General features: G+C 43.6%; 2 protein-coding genes across 2 annotated transcripts in view; both read left to right on the top strand.

Moving 5' to 3' along the window:
- LOC306934170 (uncharacterized protein) overlaps positions 1-15220 on the top strand; it is a gene marked incomplete at its 3' end in the record, with an annotated part of 36167 nt that extends 20947 nt beyond the window's left edge. The window contains exons 4-5 of the mRNA XM_079516692.1: positions 10597-10737; positions 15165-15220. Coding sequence (XP_079372818.1) covers positions 10597-10737; positions 15165-15220 — 197 coding nt within the window. The remainder of the gene's footprint in view (positions 1-10596; positions 10738-15164) is intronic.
- Positions 15221-15281: 61 nt separating this feature from the next.
- The window catches only part of LOC306934163 (uncharacterized protein), a gene marked incomplete at its 3' end in the record, with an annotated part of 363058 nt that continues 360954 nt past the window's right edge, over positions 15282-17385 (top strand). The window contains exon 1 of the mRNA XM_079516681.1: positions 15282-15674. Coding sequence (XP_079372807.1) covers positions 15386-15674 — 289 coding nt within the window. The 5' untranslated portion in view covers positions 15282-15385. The remainder of the gene's footprint in view (positions 15675-17385) is intronic.

The following is a 17385-nucleotide window of genomic DNA, read 5'->3' as shown; positions in this document are numbered from 1 at the left end:
CTAGTGGTCTGTTTACGATGAATCTAATATTAAATGGATCAGTATGGTTACAAATCAAAATAATTGATAAGAGATTTTCCAATGGATTCTATTAGTATTGGGTGTGCTAAATAACATACAAAAACAATTGGGGTAAAATAACTTCTGGAAAGGCATCGTTTTCAAGATTTTAACCATATACTTTAATTTTAGATTCATCGCAAACAGACCACTAGGGGGCGAGCCCAACTCGTTTGCGATGGTTTTTGAAAACCTTATAACATACCTAACACCATGCCAAAAATCAAAAACTTGTCACCAAGTGCACGATCTTGTTGATTTCGGACTAATTGGGAACCAGCTAATCAATCTTTGCAATCACGGCAGATTAAGCTAGGAGATCATTTCCATCAGTATAATGCCCAAACCATTTGGGTTATGTGGACTCTGAACTTGTCCTAGAAATTCTTAGTTGTAAACATTTAATAACATCCCTTTTATAAAAGTGTCTTTGTAACCATTCCACATGAGTTAATGTTAGTACCTGTCCCTCAGTTAAATGTTTGGCCCTTGGTGTCTCGCCAGCTGGCTATCTGGTATGGGGTCCTATTTTCTTGTGGTGTGTTATCTCAGCTGTAGGGCGTCCGGGAAGGATTGAGCTGGTCACCAGCCACCAGTCAATCTCCACCTGGCTGCAACATTGAGTGGCTGGTCACCAAAATCCAAGAAACATCTGTTGTGAATGTATACAAGCCCCCACCAACAGCACTGACTGTAACATCACTTCCACCTGTGACTGCTCCCGCCATTTATGCAGGTGACTTCAACTGCCAACATACAGACTGGGGTTACAGCCACACATCACAGGATGGTGAAGCGCTGTGTGAGTGGATTTCTAACGCTGAAGCACTGCTGCTCTTCGACCCAAAAGAGCCTCTAAGCTTATTTTCTGCACGCTGGAACAGCGCAACATCCCACGTGGCTACAACAAGAACTACTTCCCAGGCTGGGACGAGGAATGCAGCTGCCTGCTGCGCCAACACCAGCAGGTGACCTCCAAGGAAGAAATGGAAGCAACAGCAACAACTTTACTGCAGAGACTGGACGACACCCGAAAGGCTAGGTGGACTGAAGAAGTGGAATCTATCGACTTCACCCACTCTAGCCGGAACGCGTGGCTGACCATCAACCTGTTCTCAGGGAGAAAAACAACACCCCACAGGTGTCCAGTGACAGCAGATGCCATTGCTTCCCAGCTCCTGAAAAATGGTCGCTTTCCTGGTGCTGATAAAGATTTCACACGAGTGACATCATGTGAGGTGTCATTTCTCTCCAGGGCAGCCAGTGCCGATGCTAACTTCTCGGGAGACTTCACAGCGGCCGAACTAAGGGCAGCAATCAAAAAACTGAAGCCGGGCAAGTCACCCGGTCGAGACAATATCCACCCAGAGTTTGTCATACACCAAAGTGAAAGAACATCTCACTGGCTATGCTCGTTCTTCACATCATGCTTCCGGAGGTCCAAGCTCCCAAAGACCTGGCGCCGTGCTTCCTTCGTAGCCTTGCCAAAGCCGAACAAACCCGCCGAAGACCCGAAGTCCTACAGGCCCATCTCTCTGCTCAGTGTTCCATACAAGATCCTGGAGAGGCTGATTCACAGCCGCATCGAGCCAGTGGTGGACCCACAACTCCCACCGGAACAAGCTGGCTTCCGCCGAGGCAGGTATACAGTTGATCAGGTAACGCTACTCACTCAGGACATCCAGGACAGCTTTCAGGGTAATGAGAAAGCTGAAGTAGTATTCCTTTCCTGGACCTGACAGCCGGACCGGCACATGGTGAAGCTCATCATGGAGATGCTATCGAACCGTAGCTTCATCCTACAGACCAGCGATGGCCAGACCAGCAGGCTCAGAAGGTTGAAGAACAGTGTCCCTCAAGGCTCACCATGCCAGGCCATCGATGGCTGTCGGATAGCGCGGCATGCAAGTGTGGCGAGCCTGAACAGACTGCCAAGCACATCATGACAGGCTGCCCCCTATACATCCCACCCTCAGAAGCTGGCCTTTTTGACTTAGGACTGGAGACGAGGGCATGCATATGGCGGCATGACACTGAGTTGGCCATTAAGATTCAGATTCAGATACGTTTATTTGCCATTTTGTCATTTGTTTTGACATTGTGTGTGCATTTCTCATTCCTTTTCACATATAACAAAAATAACAACAACACAAATACAACACCGTGCAAGAAGTATAATTATAAAGTGCAGAGTTTATGGAACAGTCCGGTGACACTCCCTAGGGGGCAGGGGTGGGAGGGAAACCAGAGTCATTTGTCAGAGCCATCTGATGATACACGAAAGAAGAAACAGCTGTAGGTCATTTGGGGAGTATAAAAGGAACACCAGGAGGCTACAACGGCTCTGTGAGTCAAACTGGGGTTTCCATTGCAATGATCAAGTCATGTGAGTTTAGCTCCTTTACTCGAGTAAAAACGCTCATACTGTTAAGTCTGACTTCTTGTTTTGCCTCATTTGTGTATTGAATGTGGAAGGGGGAGGTGACAAACTGACATATTGAGCCTACGACACACAGTAGGCCTATGGCATCCCCCTAGTATCCTAGTATATTTACTGTTATATTGTATTGTTTGTGATATGGATCCTCCTGGGTCTGAAATAAAGATTGATTGATATCCCCCTTCACATTCAGTAGATCTCATGATGCTTTGTGGCCAGATGTAATTTCCTGGGGTCTGGTAGGACAGGGGTTCTCAACCCGTGGGTCGCGACCAATCTGGGGGTCGCCAAGTTATTTTGGGGGGTCCCCGGCCAAAAACGTTGAGAACCCCTGTGGTAGGACAATAGCAAAAACAAAAAAAAATAGCTTACATCGCTAAAATGAAAGTAAGTAAAGTTAAATACTTTAAATTGCTTTAATAACCTAAAACATGAACCTGGGTTGGGAAAAAAAGAAAGAAAGAAAGAAAGAATGAAGATAATGCAATTTGTATACAGAGATATGAGGACTTTATTTGATTAAAGCTGCTATAAGCAATAATATGTCAAAATAATGCTCCCAAAAAAATTTAGTCTCTGTGACACATCTAGGGCCCGCAATCTGCATTCAAAGATTTTCCTAAAAGCTTTGTCATTGGTCGATTTGCCTGTCTGTTTCCTGATTGGTTAGTCACTGCGACCGGGTTTTTTTGACCAATGACAAAGCTTCTAGGAACATCTTTGAATGCAGATTGTGGCCCCTAGATGTGTCACAGAGACTACATTATTTTTGGGAACGTTCTACCCATTGCTGGCTGTCTGAATACCAAACAAATACAAAATAAAAAGGTCATTAATATTTTGACATATTATTGCTTTATAGCAGCTTTCATTTTATTTTAAAAGAAATATACTCTCTCACACTTGTGCCAGTGATAACCCAATGATTTGTAGGCCTATAGGCCTATTTGTTAATGTTTGGTTGATTTGGTTGTTGTAGTTTTTGTGTTATTTGTTTCTATTCCTTTATGTTGTTAAAGTGTATATAACATTGTATTGTGTCTAGGACCTTCTCGAAAAAGACATAGGCCTAAGGGGTTATTATTCCTATAAATAATTCCAATCATCAATCACCATCCTTGTATTCAGTAACAGTTACACACCTCCTCCACGAGGTGGCGACAGGCAGCAGCACATGCATCCTTTGCTGCGCATGCTCGTGACACGTTGACACGGAAGTAAATGTGTGTGGTTTTATTTTCAACCGTAATGCTATGCCGTAATGGCGGAATCGGCGAGGTGGAAAGTTGTGGAACCTCTTTGTGATCCTCGACGTAAGAAAAGACACATTTTACACATTATTAGTATATTACAGTAGGAACCGAGAGCTTTACACATGTCTCCTAAAGGAGGTAAAAGGAGTCAAATGGAGTTTGTACGGCTGAAGATAAATGAACACATGACGTCGGTGGGAGAGGAGATAGTGTGTGTTTTGGACAAACAGCGTGGTGTTGATGTTTGTAGTGTGACGCTTAATGTCAGAGTGTTTGTGTTGGAGCGCCTCAGCGCGGTGGGAGAGTTCATGTACAACCTCTTCCAGACAGAGATGGAGACACTAGCAACTCTGCTGGAGAAACAGAACAAACTGCTGGACGTGATGCTACAGCCACACATCAGACTACACAGAGCAGGTTAGTAAACATGGTTACATAGTGTGTGTGTGTGTGTGTGTGTGTGTGTGTGTGTGGTAGACAATTCTCATGAGTTTTGCAACTGTTTTAAATCACCTAATTAGTTCTAATCTAACAAGAGTAAGGTCAGCTACATTATGACATCAGAGAGTGTTTTAGTTGACGACAATGCAACAGACTGCATGCAGATTGTTTTGTAGTAGTATTTTATTTTGGTGATGAAACAACATTGCATGGATTCATATTTTTTTATGAGGGGCGCTAGCCCCTCCTATGCCCAGCTTTCTGGGTTTGTGTGAACACAAACATTGTCTTGTGATTGGCTGATCACCCCATAGCGATGATTTGATTGGCTGAGCAAAGTACACATTGAAGCTAAAAGTGCACCCCATGGGGGGTAAGGGAGGAGACTCGCTCAGAACAAGACACTTCCGGTCACCATTTCCAGCCTCACTGTGGCGACAGATATAAATAAGGAAACAGTGCACAACAACAACAACATTGACAGTTCTAGACTCACAGCGTGAACTGAACGCACACACTACGACATATTTATCGGGTTCATTTTGCGCTGGTGTCTCTGTGGTGCCTCTATGTGCCCAAAACAACAGATCTACAACAGATCTATGAGTACCCCATAGCCATGATTTGATTTGAAATCAGATTCAACCGTTATCAGGATGTTGGAATATGGCTAATCTGGCCATACTGGCATACTAGACATTGTGGTGTTTGGCTGGAATGCACGCATGCAGGGTGGTGCAGACACAGTCTGGTCAAGGACTCCCCCTGAACTTGTCATTTCCAACTCTATTGTTGGGGCATGGAAACTAGGGGCTACTAATATTTACTATTTTCTGCCTATTGGGATGTAACTCGGACGGCGCTGAGTCGGGTCTGGTGGCCGTCGCAACGCTCGGCACGGCGACGCCTCACGTGGCTCAAGGCCACCAGACACGGCATGCATCCGTCATTGACATAAAAAGCAAACACTCCCATAGTTTCAGTTCCGGATTTCCCAGTATGTTGATTATCACATACTGGGGGCATTTCTTTTTTTTTTAATGTTTTTTTTGTGGCTTTCGCCTTTATTTTATTTTACTTTATTTTTGTATGGAGGGACAGACAGTAGGCTGACAGGAAATGGGGAGAGAGATGGGGGGAAGACATGCAGTAAAGGCTGTCGGGATCGGGAGTCGAACCCGCGGCACACTGCCAGACTGGATTACCAGCCAAGGTGCCTGGACCATTGAGCCATGGCCCAGGCCACTGGGGGCATTTCTAAGGTGCTGATCACGAACATTCTCTTGATTATCGGGTGATAACATCCGAAGCGGGTGGTTGTTAAGTCCGCACCTCACTTCACGTGTGTGTGTGTGTGTGTGTGTGTGTGTGTGTGTGTGTGTGTGTGTGTGTGTGTGTGTGTGTGTGTGTGTGTGTGTGTGTGTGTGTGTGTGTGTGTGTGTGTGTGTGTGTGTGTGTGTGTGTGGCTGTAGTCTAAGCCAAATTCCAATACCCAAAATCTCGGTCACTCCCACTCGGTCACTCAGGGTCATTCCAGCTTGACCCGGAAATGGTTAACGTTCCAATTGTGCCAACTATGTGCTCCATAGGTTTGGGTGACGATACAAATCTATCGTCAATCGTGATTTTACGAGTCCAATCGCCTATTGTTTTTATTAGGCGATTTTTTTATTTTGCAAGATAATATTAATCTACAGCGAAATAATGTAAGTGTGAGCAAAATGTGAATCAATTTGGGCTAGCAAAGTCGTAAAAGCGGCCAGGTGGAAAGTGGAAACCCCCTCCTCTCGTTATAATGGTATGCTCCCAGAGTCTGAGCAAAGTACACATTGAAGCTAAAAGTGCACCCCACGGCGGGTAAGGGAGGAGACTCGCTCAGAACAAGACACTTCCGGTCACCATTTCCAGCCTCACTGTGGCGACAGATATAAATAAGGAAACAGTGCACAACAACAACAACATTGACGGTTCTAGACTCACAGCGTGAACTGAACGCACACACTACGACATATTTATCGGGTTCATTTTGCGCTGGTGTCTCCGTGGTGCCTCTATGTGCCCAAAACAACAGATCTACAAGTTGTCGACAGCCATGAGGCAGTGCGATAATATAATTTGTATGTCAGGTTTTTTCAGGGGGCGTTATCCCCTCCTATGTCCAGCTTTGTGTGTCTTTGTGTACCCCATAGCGGTGATTTGATTGGCTGAGCATTCCATAGCGCTGGTGATTTGATTGGCTGAGCACCCCATAGCGATGATTTGATTGGCTGAGTACCCCATAGCCATGATTTGATTTGAAATCAGATTCAACCGTTATCAGGACGTTGGAATATGGCTAATCTGGCCATACTGGCATACTAGACATTGTGGTGTTTGGCTGTGTTCAGCTGGACTGCACGCATGCAGGGTGGTGCAGACACAGTCTGGTCAAGGACTCCCCCTGAACTTGTCATTTCCAACTCTATTGTTGGCATGGAAACTAGGGGCTACTAATATTTACTATTTTCTGCCTATTGGGATGTAACTCGGACGGCGCTGAGTCGGGTCTGGTGGCCGTCGCAACGCTCGGCACGGCGACGCCTCACGTGGCTCAAGGCCACCAGACACGGCATGCATCCGCCATTGACATAAAAAGCAAACACTCCCATAGTTTCAGTTCCGGATTTCCCAGTATGTTGATTATCACATACTGGGGGTATTTCTTTTTTTTTTAAATGTTTTTTTTTGTGGCTTTCGCCTTTATTTTATTTTTGTATGGAGGGACAGACAGTAGGCTGACAGGAAATGGGGAGAGAGATGGGGGGAAGACATGCAGTAAAGGCTGTCGGGATCGGGAGTCGAACCCGCGGCACACTGCCAGACTGGATTACCAGCCAAGGTGCCTGGACCATTGAGCCATGGCCCAGGCCACTGGGGGCATTTCTAAGGTGCTGATCACGAACATTCTCTTGATTATCGGGTGATAACATCCGAAGCGGGTGGATGATAAGTCCGCTCCTCACTTCACGTGTGTGTGTGTGTGTGTGTGTGTGTGTGTGTGTGTGTGTGTGTGTGTGTGTGTGTGTGTGTGTGTGTGTGTGTGTGTGTGTGTGTGTGTGTGTGTGTGTGTGTGTGTGTGTGTGTGTGTGTGTGTGCGTGCTGCTCTAGTCTAAGCCAAATTCCAATACCCAAAATCTCGGTCACTCCCACTCGGTCACTCAGGGTCATTCCAGCTTGACCCGGAAATGGTTAACGTTCCAATTGTTAACACTTTGATTGCTGGAAGATCTCAACAGGCCTATTTGGATGTTGCTGCCATTTAACATTGCACAAAGGCCTTGTTCGGGGGCCCACAGTAAAATGTTCTCTTATAGCGAGAATCACACGCCTACATCAAAAGAAAGCTGAACTTGTCCACTTCAATTAAAAAAATACATTTTGATTTTACCATGTTCCATTCTGGAGATATTGACCTTTTTGCAACACCTGCATTTGCCTGGAAGTGGTTATCTTGAACAGCGAGCAGAGTTATGGATGGTTTAAAGTCAGAGACATTGACAGGCAGATATAAAATTGAACCCAATAAATATCCTATACATCCTATACACCGAATGAAAGCCCTGAATGTGTACTTTTACGAGGAAAACAGTAAACATTGATCCCATCTACAGTTAGACAGTAATTGGTTATTGAATGCAGCTTGTGCCCACCAGATAACTTCAGAGAAGACATGGACGTGAACTCCTCAATATTCACAAAATAAGGCCTATAGCGACATATAAATACTATATACCGTATGAAACAGAAGACTCTCTGCTTTCATAAGAAAAAAACTTCTACTGTAGTAATAATAAAAATCACACCCCTGTGAAGTGAGCGGTGCAACTCTGTCCCATATTGCACCACTCACTTCACATGGGTGTGATTTTTATTATTACTACAGTAGAAGTTTTTTTCTTATGAAAGCAGAGAGTCTTCTGTTTCATACGGTATATAGTATTTATATGTCGCTATAGGCCTTATTTTGTGAATATTGAGTTCAGGTCCATGTCTTCTCTGCAGTTATATCTGGTGGGCGCAATGTGCATCCACCCAGTATCCAATTTATGACAAACTGTACATGGGATCAATGTTTACTATTTTCCTCGTAAAAGTACACATTCAGGGCTTTCATTCGATGTATAGGATGTATAGCATATTTATTGTGTTTATTGTTATATCTGCCTGTCAATGTCTGACTATAAACCTTCATAACTATGCTTTCTTTTTGATGATGATAGCCGCCTCGCCTAATCTATCTCACTGCTTTCATTGTTTTGATCGCAGTAACATTGGGGGGGGGGGGGTCATGGGCACATTGGGCAGCAAAAGTCTTGATCCGTACGGCTATAAAAAGTCCCATTTCACCGTTCGGTTCAGAACTATAGTACAACGGTGAGACGCGTTGTCATCATCAGCTGATTTTGTTTTTCAAGCTAGTGAAGTATATTTACTAACAAGAGAACATGCCTGGGCATGCAGGTTGGAGGCGATGGAGGAAAAAAAAAGATTCCCCCGGCTGTGATGTCAACGACAACGGATCACAACACCACGGTTTAGGACGCGGAAAAGTTCGTTATACATTACACCCGGGTCGATTACGTCCCCGATGCGTTCATTGCGGTCTTATCACTACAATTATAATGAATAAAAAAGCGTTACAATCACACGTCCGAGCGATCTCCGATTATGACGGTTCTGCATGGCGATACGTGATCCACCAACGGCACACTGTCTTGTCGAGAGACAGAGCCAGCCAGGACAGAGCCCCCATCTCGCAGGCTCCTCCTGCAGGAGAAACAGGAGGGGAGGGGGGAATCGAGTAGTATAGTGTTGTGTGAAAGCCAATAGCTGGAGGAAAGCCTGGTGAGGCGAGGTTAGGTTAAATTTGATTCTTTTCATACACCGACTGGATCATTCCATGGGCGCGTCCATTTTAGACTGGCTTAGTGGCTTCTACACGTAAAGCGGCCCGCCCTCCTGTTTTCAGGATGGGAGGGGGGTTTTTTTTTTTTGGTTTTTTTTCTGATCACGTGAGCGGGACTAAGCAACAATGATAGGGCGATGGTTCTTCATTGTCCGGGTGGGTAAAAAGATGAATGAAAGTATGCTATAAAAAAGTGATTGAAACGTATTGATACGTGATCCGCACCCGACGTTTGATTAATTGATAACGTATTGATACGCGATCCGCGTTGGGAGTGTTAATGTGCTCCATAGGGTTGGGTGACGATACGAATCTATCGTCAATCGTGATTTTACGAGTCCAATCGCCTATTGTTTTTATTAGGCGATTTTTTTATTTTGCAAGATAATATTAATCTACAGCGAAATAATGTAAGTGTGAGCAAAATGTGAATCAATTTGGGCTAGCAAAGTCGTAAAAGCGGCCGGGTGGAAAGTGGAAACCCCCTCCTCTCGTTATAATGGTATGCTCCCAGAGTCCCAGGCTGCAACATCGGGGAACGGGGGAAGTTTAAGTCATGCAGCACTGAGCGCTCCGTTGTCCCCTCGCCTCACTCACACTCTGGCTGAGTAAAGGCTGTAGCCTGGGTCCGAGGGAGGCTAATGTACTGTAGCCTATGTTGTTTACGCTCCGGAGTCCGGACCCATGCAGTTTAATAATATACAGTCACACCAGAATGCACTCTGCTGTCTCGTATCTCATCACAACCCAATGCGCGACCCGTGAAGTCGGGGGGAAAAATAATAAAAGAGAGAAAAGAAAAAGACGGAGTGACAAATTGTTAACAATAAGCTATGCTAAATGACTGGTGTTGGTGTTAGCTTGTTGCTGCTGCTGATTCAACGCACTGATTGAACTTCATTTCATGTCCGCCTGTAACGTGAACGAACCCTGACACCAGCGCTGCAAAAACAGACAGATCTACAAGCTCTCAACGCGCTGCAAACGGTGCTGCAGAGATGGGCGCATCTGCAGGTTCTCAACGCGTTTGTTTTTGCAGCGCTGGTGTCAGGGTTCGTTCACATTGATCTGCAAGCTCTCAACACGTTGCAAACGGCTCTGCAGAGACAGGCACATCTGCGGGTGGGTGGTGGATCTGTCTTTTTTTCGATGGACTTTTTTGTTTTGTACTAGAACCGGCGGACCCCTGTACTGTAGACGTGCAGATGCAATGCGTTGTTTATTGATGATTAAGCCTACAACAATTTATTTATATTGTTAAATGTTGCTTTTTTCCTTTTCTTTTAAAAAGGAGCATAAATAAATGTATATGCCTACCATTAGTCTACCAACTTTAATTATGTAGCCTATACATGCATATTACATTTGGGGTAGCCTATTAAAAAAATATAAAGTCCTTATCCAGGTCACATCAAAGTCCTCATTGTTAAAGTCCTTATTGTATTCCTTCATTCCAGACCAGTGTGTGGAGTCCAGTCTGCAGGTGAAGATCAGTCCTCCAGCCACCACTGTTTCTATTAAACAGGAACCTGAAGACCACCTTAAACAGGACCCTGAAGACCACCTTAAACAGGAACCTGAAGACCACATAGATCTCAGTAAGTTTCAAGCACTTTACACTTTCCTTTTTAGGCATTTAGCAGACGCTCCTTATCCAGAGCAATTTACAGTAAGCAAGGTAAGCACATGCAATTAACCTGTGCTACGGCTAAAATGGAGTCTGAAGTGGTAAGTGCAAGGATTATCCCAGAAATGTGTATTTTATTCTGATTTCTTGTGGAGCTATCATCAGCGCGGAAAATGTGTTGGTACTAAGAAAGTGAAGATGAACCGGTGAATCGGTAATCAGTTTGTGATTTGCATCGATGTGTTGACTCCTGGATCAATCTGAATGTACCAAGAATCGGACTAGGGTTCAGTTAAAACATCAGTAATCTGGTCCATCAGTGTTTCCATCATTCATTATGGAATTTAGAGCGCAATAAAAACAACGTAGCTTTTTTAACCAATGTGAATACTTTATTTTCCATTGTTGAGAACTGCACCTGAGCACTACTGTGTGCACTAGCTTTTCATGTAACAGAGGAAACACTGCATGAAACAAATAAAATCAAACCTTTACCGTTTCTCATTGTATCTTTTCCCTAGACTCCCTGCACCTCCCTGTGTTCTCCTTGCACCTCCCTGTGTGTAAAGAGGTTTCCTCTGAAGAGAGGAGCTCCAGTCTGGTCCAGGAGGAACCAGAGCATCCACACATTAAAGATGAGCAGGATGAGATACTTCAAAGACCAGATGAGGTTGATGGGCTAATGCTGACATTACAAGCAGTGAAACGTGAACATGATGATGATGGTGAGAACAGAGACACAGAGCCTGTAGCCAGCACCTCAACTGAACACATGAAAACACAAGCTGATGTAGAGGACTGTGGAACATCACAACCAGCTAGTGATGACCAGCTCCTCTCTTCACACTGTTCTGAATCTGACATCACTGAAGACAGTGATGAGTGGCAGCCCAGTGTAGATCAGTCACCTTTAAACACACTGAAGTCACACAGGACACAACATGTGGAAGGACAGAGATTGCCTTTGAGCAACAAGATGTCCCGGGACCTGAAACCATCGAAAGAAACTAACTCCATGCAGAGTCACACAGGGAAGATGAGTTTTAGTTGTGCAGTGTGTTGCAAAATGTTTAATAATGAGGGAAGTCTAAAAAGACACATGATGACTCATACAGGAAAAAAGCCCTTCTCTTGTTCAGTGTGTAGCAAAGGATTTAGGCACTCGTGTCATCTAAAAAGACACATGACGACCCATACAGGGGAAAAACCATTTACTTGTTCAGTGTGTAGAAAAGTCTTTAGTCACTCGTGTCATCTAAAAAGACACATGACGACCCATACAGGGGAAAAACCATTTACTTGTTCAGTTTGTAGCAAAGGCTTTCGTGATAACGGTGATCTAAACACACACATGAGAACTCATACAGGAGAAAAGCCCTTCACTTGTAATGTTTGTAGCAAAGCCTTTGCTTTGTTGAGTAGTCTAAAAAAACACATGAGAACTCATACCGGAGAAAAGCCCTTCACTTGTAAAGTTTGTAGCAAAGCCTTTGCTGAGTTGAGTATTTTAAAAAATCACATGAGAACTCATACCGGAGAAAAGCCCTTCACTTGTAATGTTTGTAGCAAAGCCTTTGGTCAGTTGAGTAATCTAAAAACACACATGAAGACTCATACAGCAAGGGGAAATATTTAGCTGAACCAGAGGGCATGGCCATCAGTATCCACCTGTTTCCAGTGTCCTATGAGCCCTTGTGTGAATGTTGTGCATTACTTCCTGATGATTTGTTTTGTTTTGTTTTAACCTAAGCTATCCGGATGGGGTAAACAGTGCTAGGTATTCAGGCCATTCACCACCAATAAAGATGTTTACATTTATTGAAATCCGAGTGCATGTGTTGTGTTTGCTCTGGAAATGCAAGGCAGAAATGCAAGGCAGACGCCTTGCATTTGGAGTGCTGCTGGATCACAATGAAACCCCGCCCAGTGGAGTGAACACAGGGTGTATCTGTCCTCCCATTGGCTAGAGCCAATCACTGCCGGGTCATGGTTCACCAATGCTGAACTCTAAAGGCTCATACATAGTCTGGATTTTCGGTGGTTAGGTGACCACCGGAGCTGAAATAACGTTGAGCGGTGGTGAGTAAAAACAGAGAGGTGGTAAAATCCAGTTTTTATCAGTTGAGGCTTTTAGCGAAAGTCAAGTCTGCTGTAACTTTTAATGATTTCGAACGTCTTATTCATGCTTTTATTTCAACCCGACTTGACTACTGTAATGCACTGTATGTTGGTGTTACCCAAGCCTGTCTGTCACGACTACAGTTAGTCCAAAACGCGGCCGCTCGCCTCTTAACAGGGGCACGGAAGTATGACCACATCTCCCCGATCCTTGCCTCCCTACACTGGCTTCCTGTGCGTTACAGGATCCAGTTTAAGATCTTAATATTTGCTTTTAAGTCTGTAAATGGGTTGGCACCAGTCTATATATCGGAACTTGTAGCCCCCAAAGTATCGACAAGGGCCCTGAGGTCGACTGACCAGTCACTTCTCAAAATCCCAAGATCAAAGCTGAAATCCCGGGGGGGATAGGTCATTTTCTGTTGTAGCACCCACACTGTGGAATGAACTTCCACCTCATGTCAGAGCTTCGCAATCCTTGTCTGTGTTTAAGTCACGTCTGAAAACTCATTTGTACACCTTGGCATTTGAACATACTGATTAAGAGTTGCTGCTTCCACTGCATTGTCCTTATGTTTCCCTGTTTATGTACTGTTGTTGTTGTTGTTGCTTTTTGTTTTCCCCTGATATTTTTAGTATTTATTTGTGTACAGCACTTTGTTTCAACCTTGTTGTATAAAAATGTGCTTTATAAATAAAGTGGATTGGATTGGATTGGAGAGAGAAGGGCTGGAGCGGTGGCGGTGGTTTGCTCTTCACCGCGGCTTGTGACGTCATGTTGTAGTTCGAAAATCCAGACTATGTATGAGCCTTAACAGAGATATAAAAAGCTAGATACCTCGTTGCAATTCATTGGAGCGACCTGTATCACAGACAAGGCGGAAGTCAAGCGGAAGTGCAGAAGGTACACCAAAGACTTTTAATATACAAAGATAGTCGATCCCGGTTGGAGCCACTAGAGGCAAAATGGTACAAATCCTACAAATGGTCTCCTAAGTAGGCATGGTTTGCTTCTCCTCCAACATACTTTTTAGTACAGCCTACTGCTGCACAATGTTTTTTTGTATTTTACCGCTGTCAACTTGTATAATTAACTTGGCTGAATAGTTGCTTGGGAAATAACACAGCTAAATGGAGGAGTGACATCCTGACATTTTCAACTACCTAGTGAATTCTCCAGATGAGTATTAATAATAGTCTTGCAAGGTACTTTTTAGATCATTTTCAACAAATACATAGTAAAAAAACGAAATACAACAAATATATCTGGGTATTGAAAACCTCAAGGGATGCAACCGTGACGTATATATATACCGTGCGACCACTTTGACTTGAGATTTACAATGCTAGCACTTTTCACAAACTGGTGGAGTATATATTATAGTACATTGTGGGATGTATATTGAGATGGCAGGTATGTGACATTGAAAAGGACAAATCAAACATATGGGACACTTTATTAGAACACAAAAAAATCGCTACAGCCTCAGTAATGAACCAGTGAAATGAGGGTATTTTATGATGCCTCGGGGCCGCTGTCTCATTTGGGGGCGTGACATTTGTAGTCCCCGTGTGTCTCTATGGCATCCCCCTAGTATCCTAGTATATTTACTGTTATATTGTATTGTTTGTGATATGGATCCTCCTGGGTCTGAAATAAAGATTGATTGATATCCCCCTTCACATTCAGTAGATCTCATGATGCTTTGTGGCCAGATGTAATTTCCTGGGGTCTGGTAGGACAGGGGTTCTCAACCCGTGGGTCGCGACCCCTCGGTGGGTCGCCAAATTATTTTGGGGGTCCCCAAATACATTTCTAAAAAATAAATAAATAAATAAAATATTATTTTTTTGCAACTGAATGGCTGGAAAATGGAAATGAAGAGTTTACATATAGTATAGTATAGTATAGTATAGTTGGGAAAAAAATAAAATAAAGAAAGAGAAAGAAAGAAAGAATGAAGATAATGCAATTTGTATACAGATATGAGGACTGTATTTCTTTTTTATTTTAAAAGAAATATACTCTCTCTCACACTTGTGCCAGTGATAACCCAATGATTTGTAGGCCTATAGGCCTATTTGTTAATGTTAGGTTGATTTGGTTGTTGTAGTTTCTGTGTTATTTGTTTGTATTCCTTTATGTTGTTAAAGTGTAAACATTGTATTGTGTCTAGGACCTTCTCGAAAGAGACATAAGGGGTTATTATTCCTATAAAGAATTCCAATCACCAATCACCATCCTTGTATTCAGTAACAGTTACAAACGTCCTCCACCAGGTGGCGACAGACAGCAGCGCCTGCATCCTTTGCTGCGCATGCTCGTGACACGTTGACACGGAAGTAAATGTGTGTGGTTTTATTTTCAACCATAATGGCGGAATCGGAGAGGCGGAAAGTTGTGGAACCTCTTTGTGATCCTCGACGTAAGAAAAGACACATTTTACACATTATTGGTAGGCTATATTACAGTAGGAACCGAGAGCTTTACACATGTGAAAATGTCTCCTAAAGGAGGTAAAAGTAGTCAGTATGTGCGGCTGAAGATAAATGAACACATGACATCGGTGGGAGAGGAGATATTGTGTGTTTTGGACAAACAGCGTGGTGTTGATGTTTGTAGTGTGACGCTTAATGTCAGAGTGTTTGTGTTGGAGCGCGTCAGCGCGGTGGGAGAGTTCATGTACAACCTCTTCCAGAGAGAGATGGAGACACTAGCAACTCTGCTGGAGAAACAGAACAAACTGCTGGACGTGATGCTACAGCCACACATCAGACTACACAGAGCAGGTTGGTAAACATGGTTACATTTCTTGTGTGTGTGTGTGTGGTGGACGATTCTCATGAGTTTTTTCAACTGTTTTAATTCACCTATTAATTCTAATCTAACAAGAGTAAAGTAAGTCAACTACATTATGACGTCCGACAGTGTTCTTAGTTGACGACAATGCAACAGACACATGCATGGTCGTAAAGACTAGTCATGTGCTATGGCTAAAGTGGAGTCTGAAGGGGTGAGTTATTCTGATCTCTTGTGGAGCTATCATCAGGGGTGAAAGTGTGTCGGTACTAAGGATGTGAAGATGAACCGATTAATCGGTAATCGGTTTTAACATTAACAATGTGATTTGCATCTATGCGTTGACTCCTGGATCAATCTTAATGTACCAATAATCGAACTAGATCAATCTGAATGTACCATTAATCGGACTAGATTAATCTGAATGTACCATGAATCGGACTAGGGTTCAGTTAAAACATCAGTAATCTGGTCCATCAGTGTTTCCATCATTCATTAGGGAATTTAGAGCGCAATAAAAACAGCTGAGATTTTTTAACCGATGTGAATACTTTTTTTTCCATTGTTGAGAACTGCACCTGAGCACTACTGTGTGCACTAGCTTTTCATGTAACAGAGGAAACACTGCATGAAAAAAAAATCAAACTTTTACCTTTTCTCATTGTGTCTTTTCCCTGCACCTCCCTGTCTTTTCCCTAGACTCCCTGCACCTCCCTGTGTTTTCCCTAGACATCCTGCACCTCCCTGTGTGTAAAGAGGAGGTTTCCTCTGAAGAGGAGAGGAGCTCCAGTCTGGTCCAGGAGGAACCAGAGCCTCCACACATTAAAGATGAGCAGGATGAGCTACTTCAAAGACCAGAAGAGGTTGATAGGCCAATGCTGACATTACTAGCAGTGAAAACTGAACATGATGATGATGGCGAGAACAGGGACACAGAGCCTGTAGCCAGCACCTCAACTGAACACATGAAAACACAAGCTGATGTAGAGGACTGTGGAACATCACAACCAGCTAGTGATGAGCAGCTCCTCTCTTCACACTGTTCTGAATCTGACATCACTGAAGACAGTGATGAGTGGCAGCCCAGTGTAGATCAGTCACTTTTAAACACACTGAAGTCACACAAGACACAACGTGTGGAAGGACAGAGATTGCCTTTGAGCAACAAGATGTCCTGGGACCTAAAACCATCGATAGAAACTCACTCCATGCAGAGTAGCACAGGGAAGAAAGGTTTTAGTTGTGCAGTGTGTTACAAAATGTTTAATCATGAGGGAAGTCTAAAAGTACACATGACGACCCATACAGGGGAAAAAACATTTACTTGTTCTGTTTGTAGAAAAGTCTTTCGTCAAAAGGGTCATCTAAAAGCACACATGACGACTCATACAGAAGAAAAGCCAGTTACTTGTACAGTTTGTAGCAAAGGCTTTCGAGACAGTGGTACTCTAAAAAGACACATGATGACTCATACCGGAGAAAAGCCCTTCACTTGTAAAGTTTGTAGCAAAGCCTATTGTGAGTTGGCTACTCTAAAAAAACACATGAGAACTCATACCAGAGAAAAGCCCTTCACTTGTAAAGTTTGTAGCAAAGCCTTTAGTGAGTTGAGTAATCTAAAAAGACACATGAGAACTCATACCGGAGAAAAACCCTACACTTGTAAAGTTTGTAGCAAAGGCTTTAGTGTTAACGGTCATC

Source organism: Electrona antarctica (assembly GCF_951216825.1).
Source record: "Electrona antarctica genome assembly, chromosome: 2".
Taxonomy (NCBI): domain Eukaryota; kingdom Metazoa; phylum Chordata; class Actinopteri; order Myctophiformes; family Myctophidae; genus Electrona; species Electrona antarctica.
Note: the sequence above shows the minus strand (reverse complement) of the source record. Positions and strands in the feature narration are given on the sequence as shown.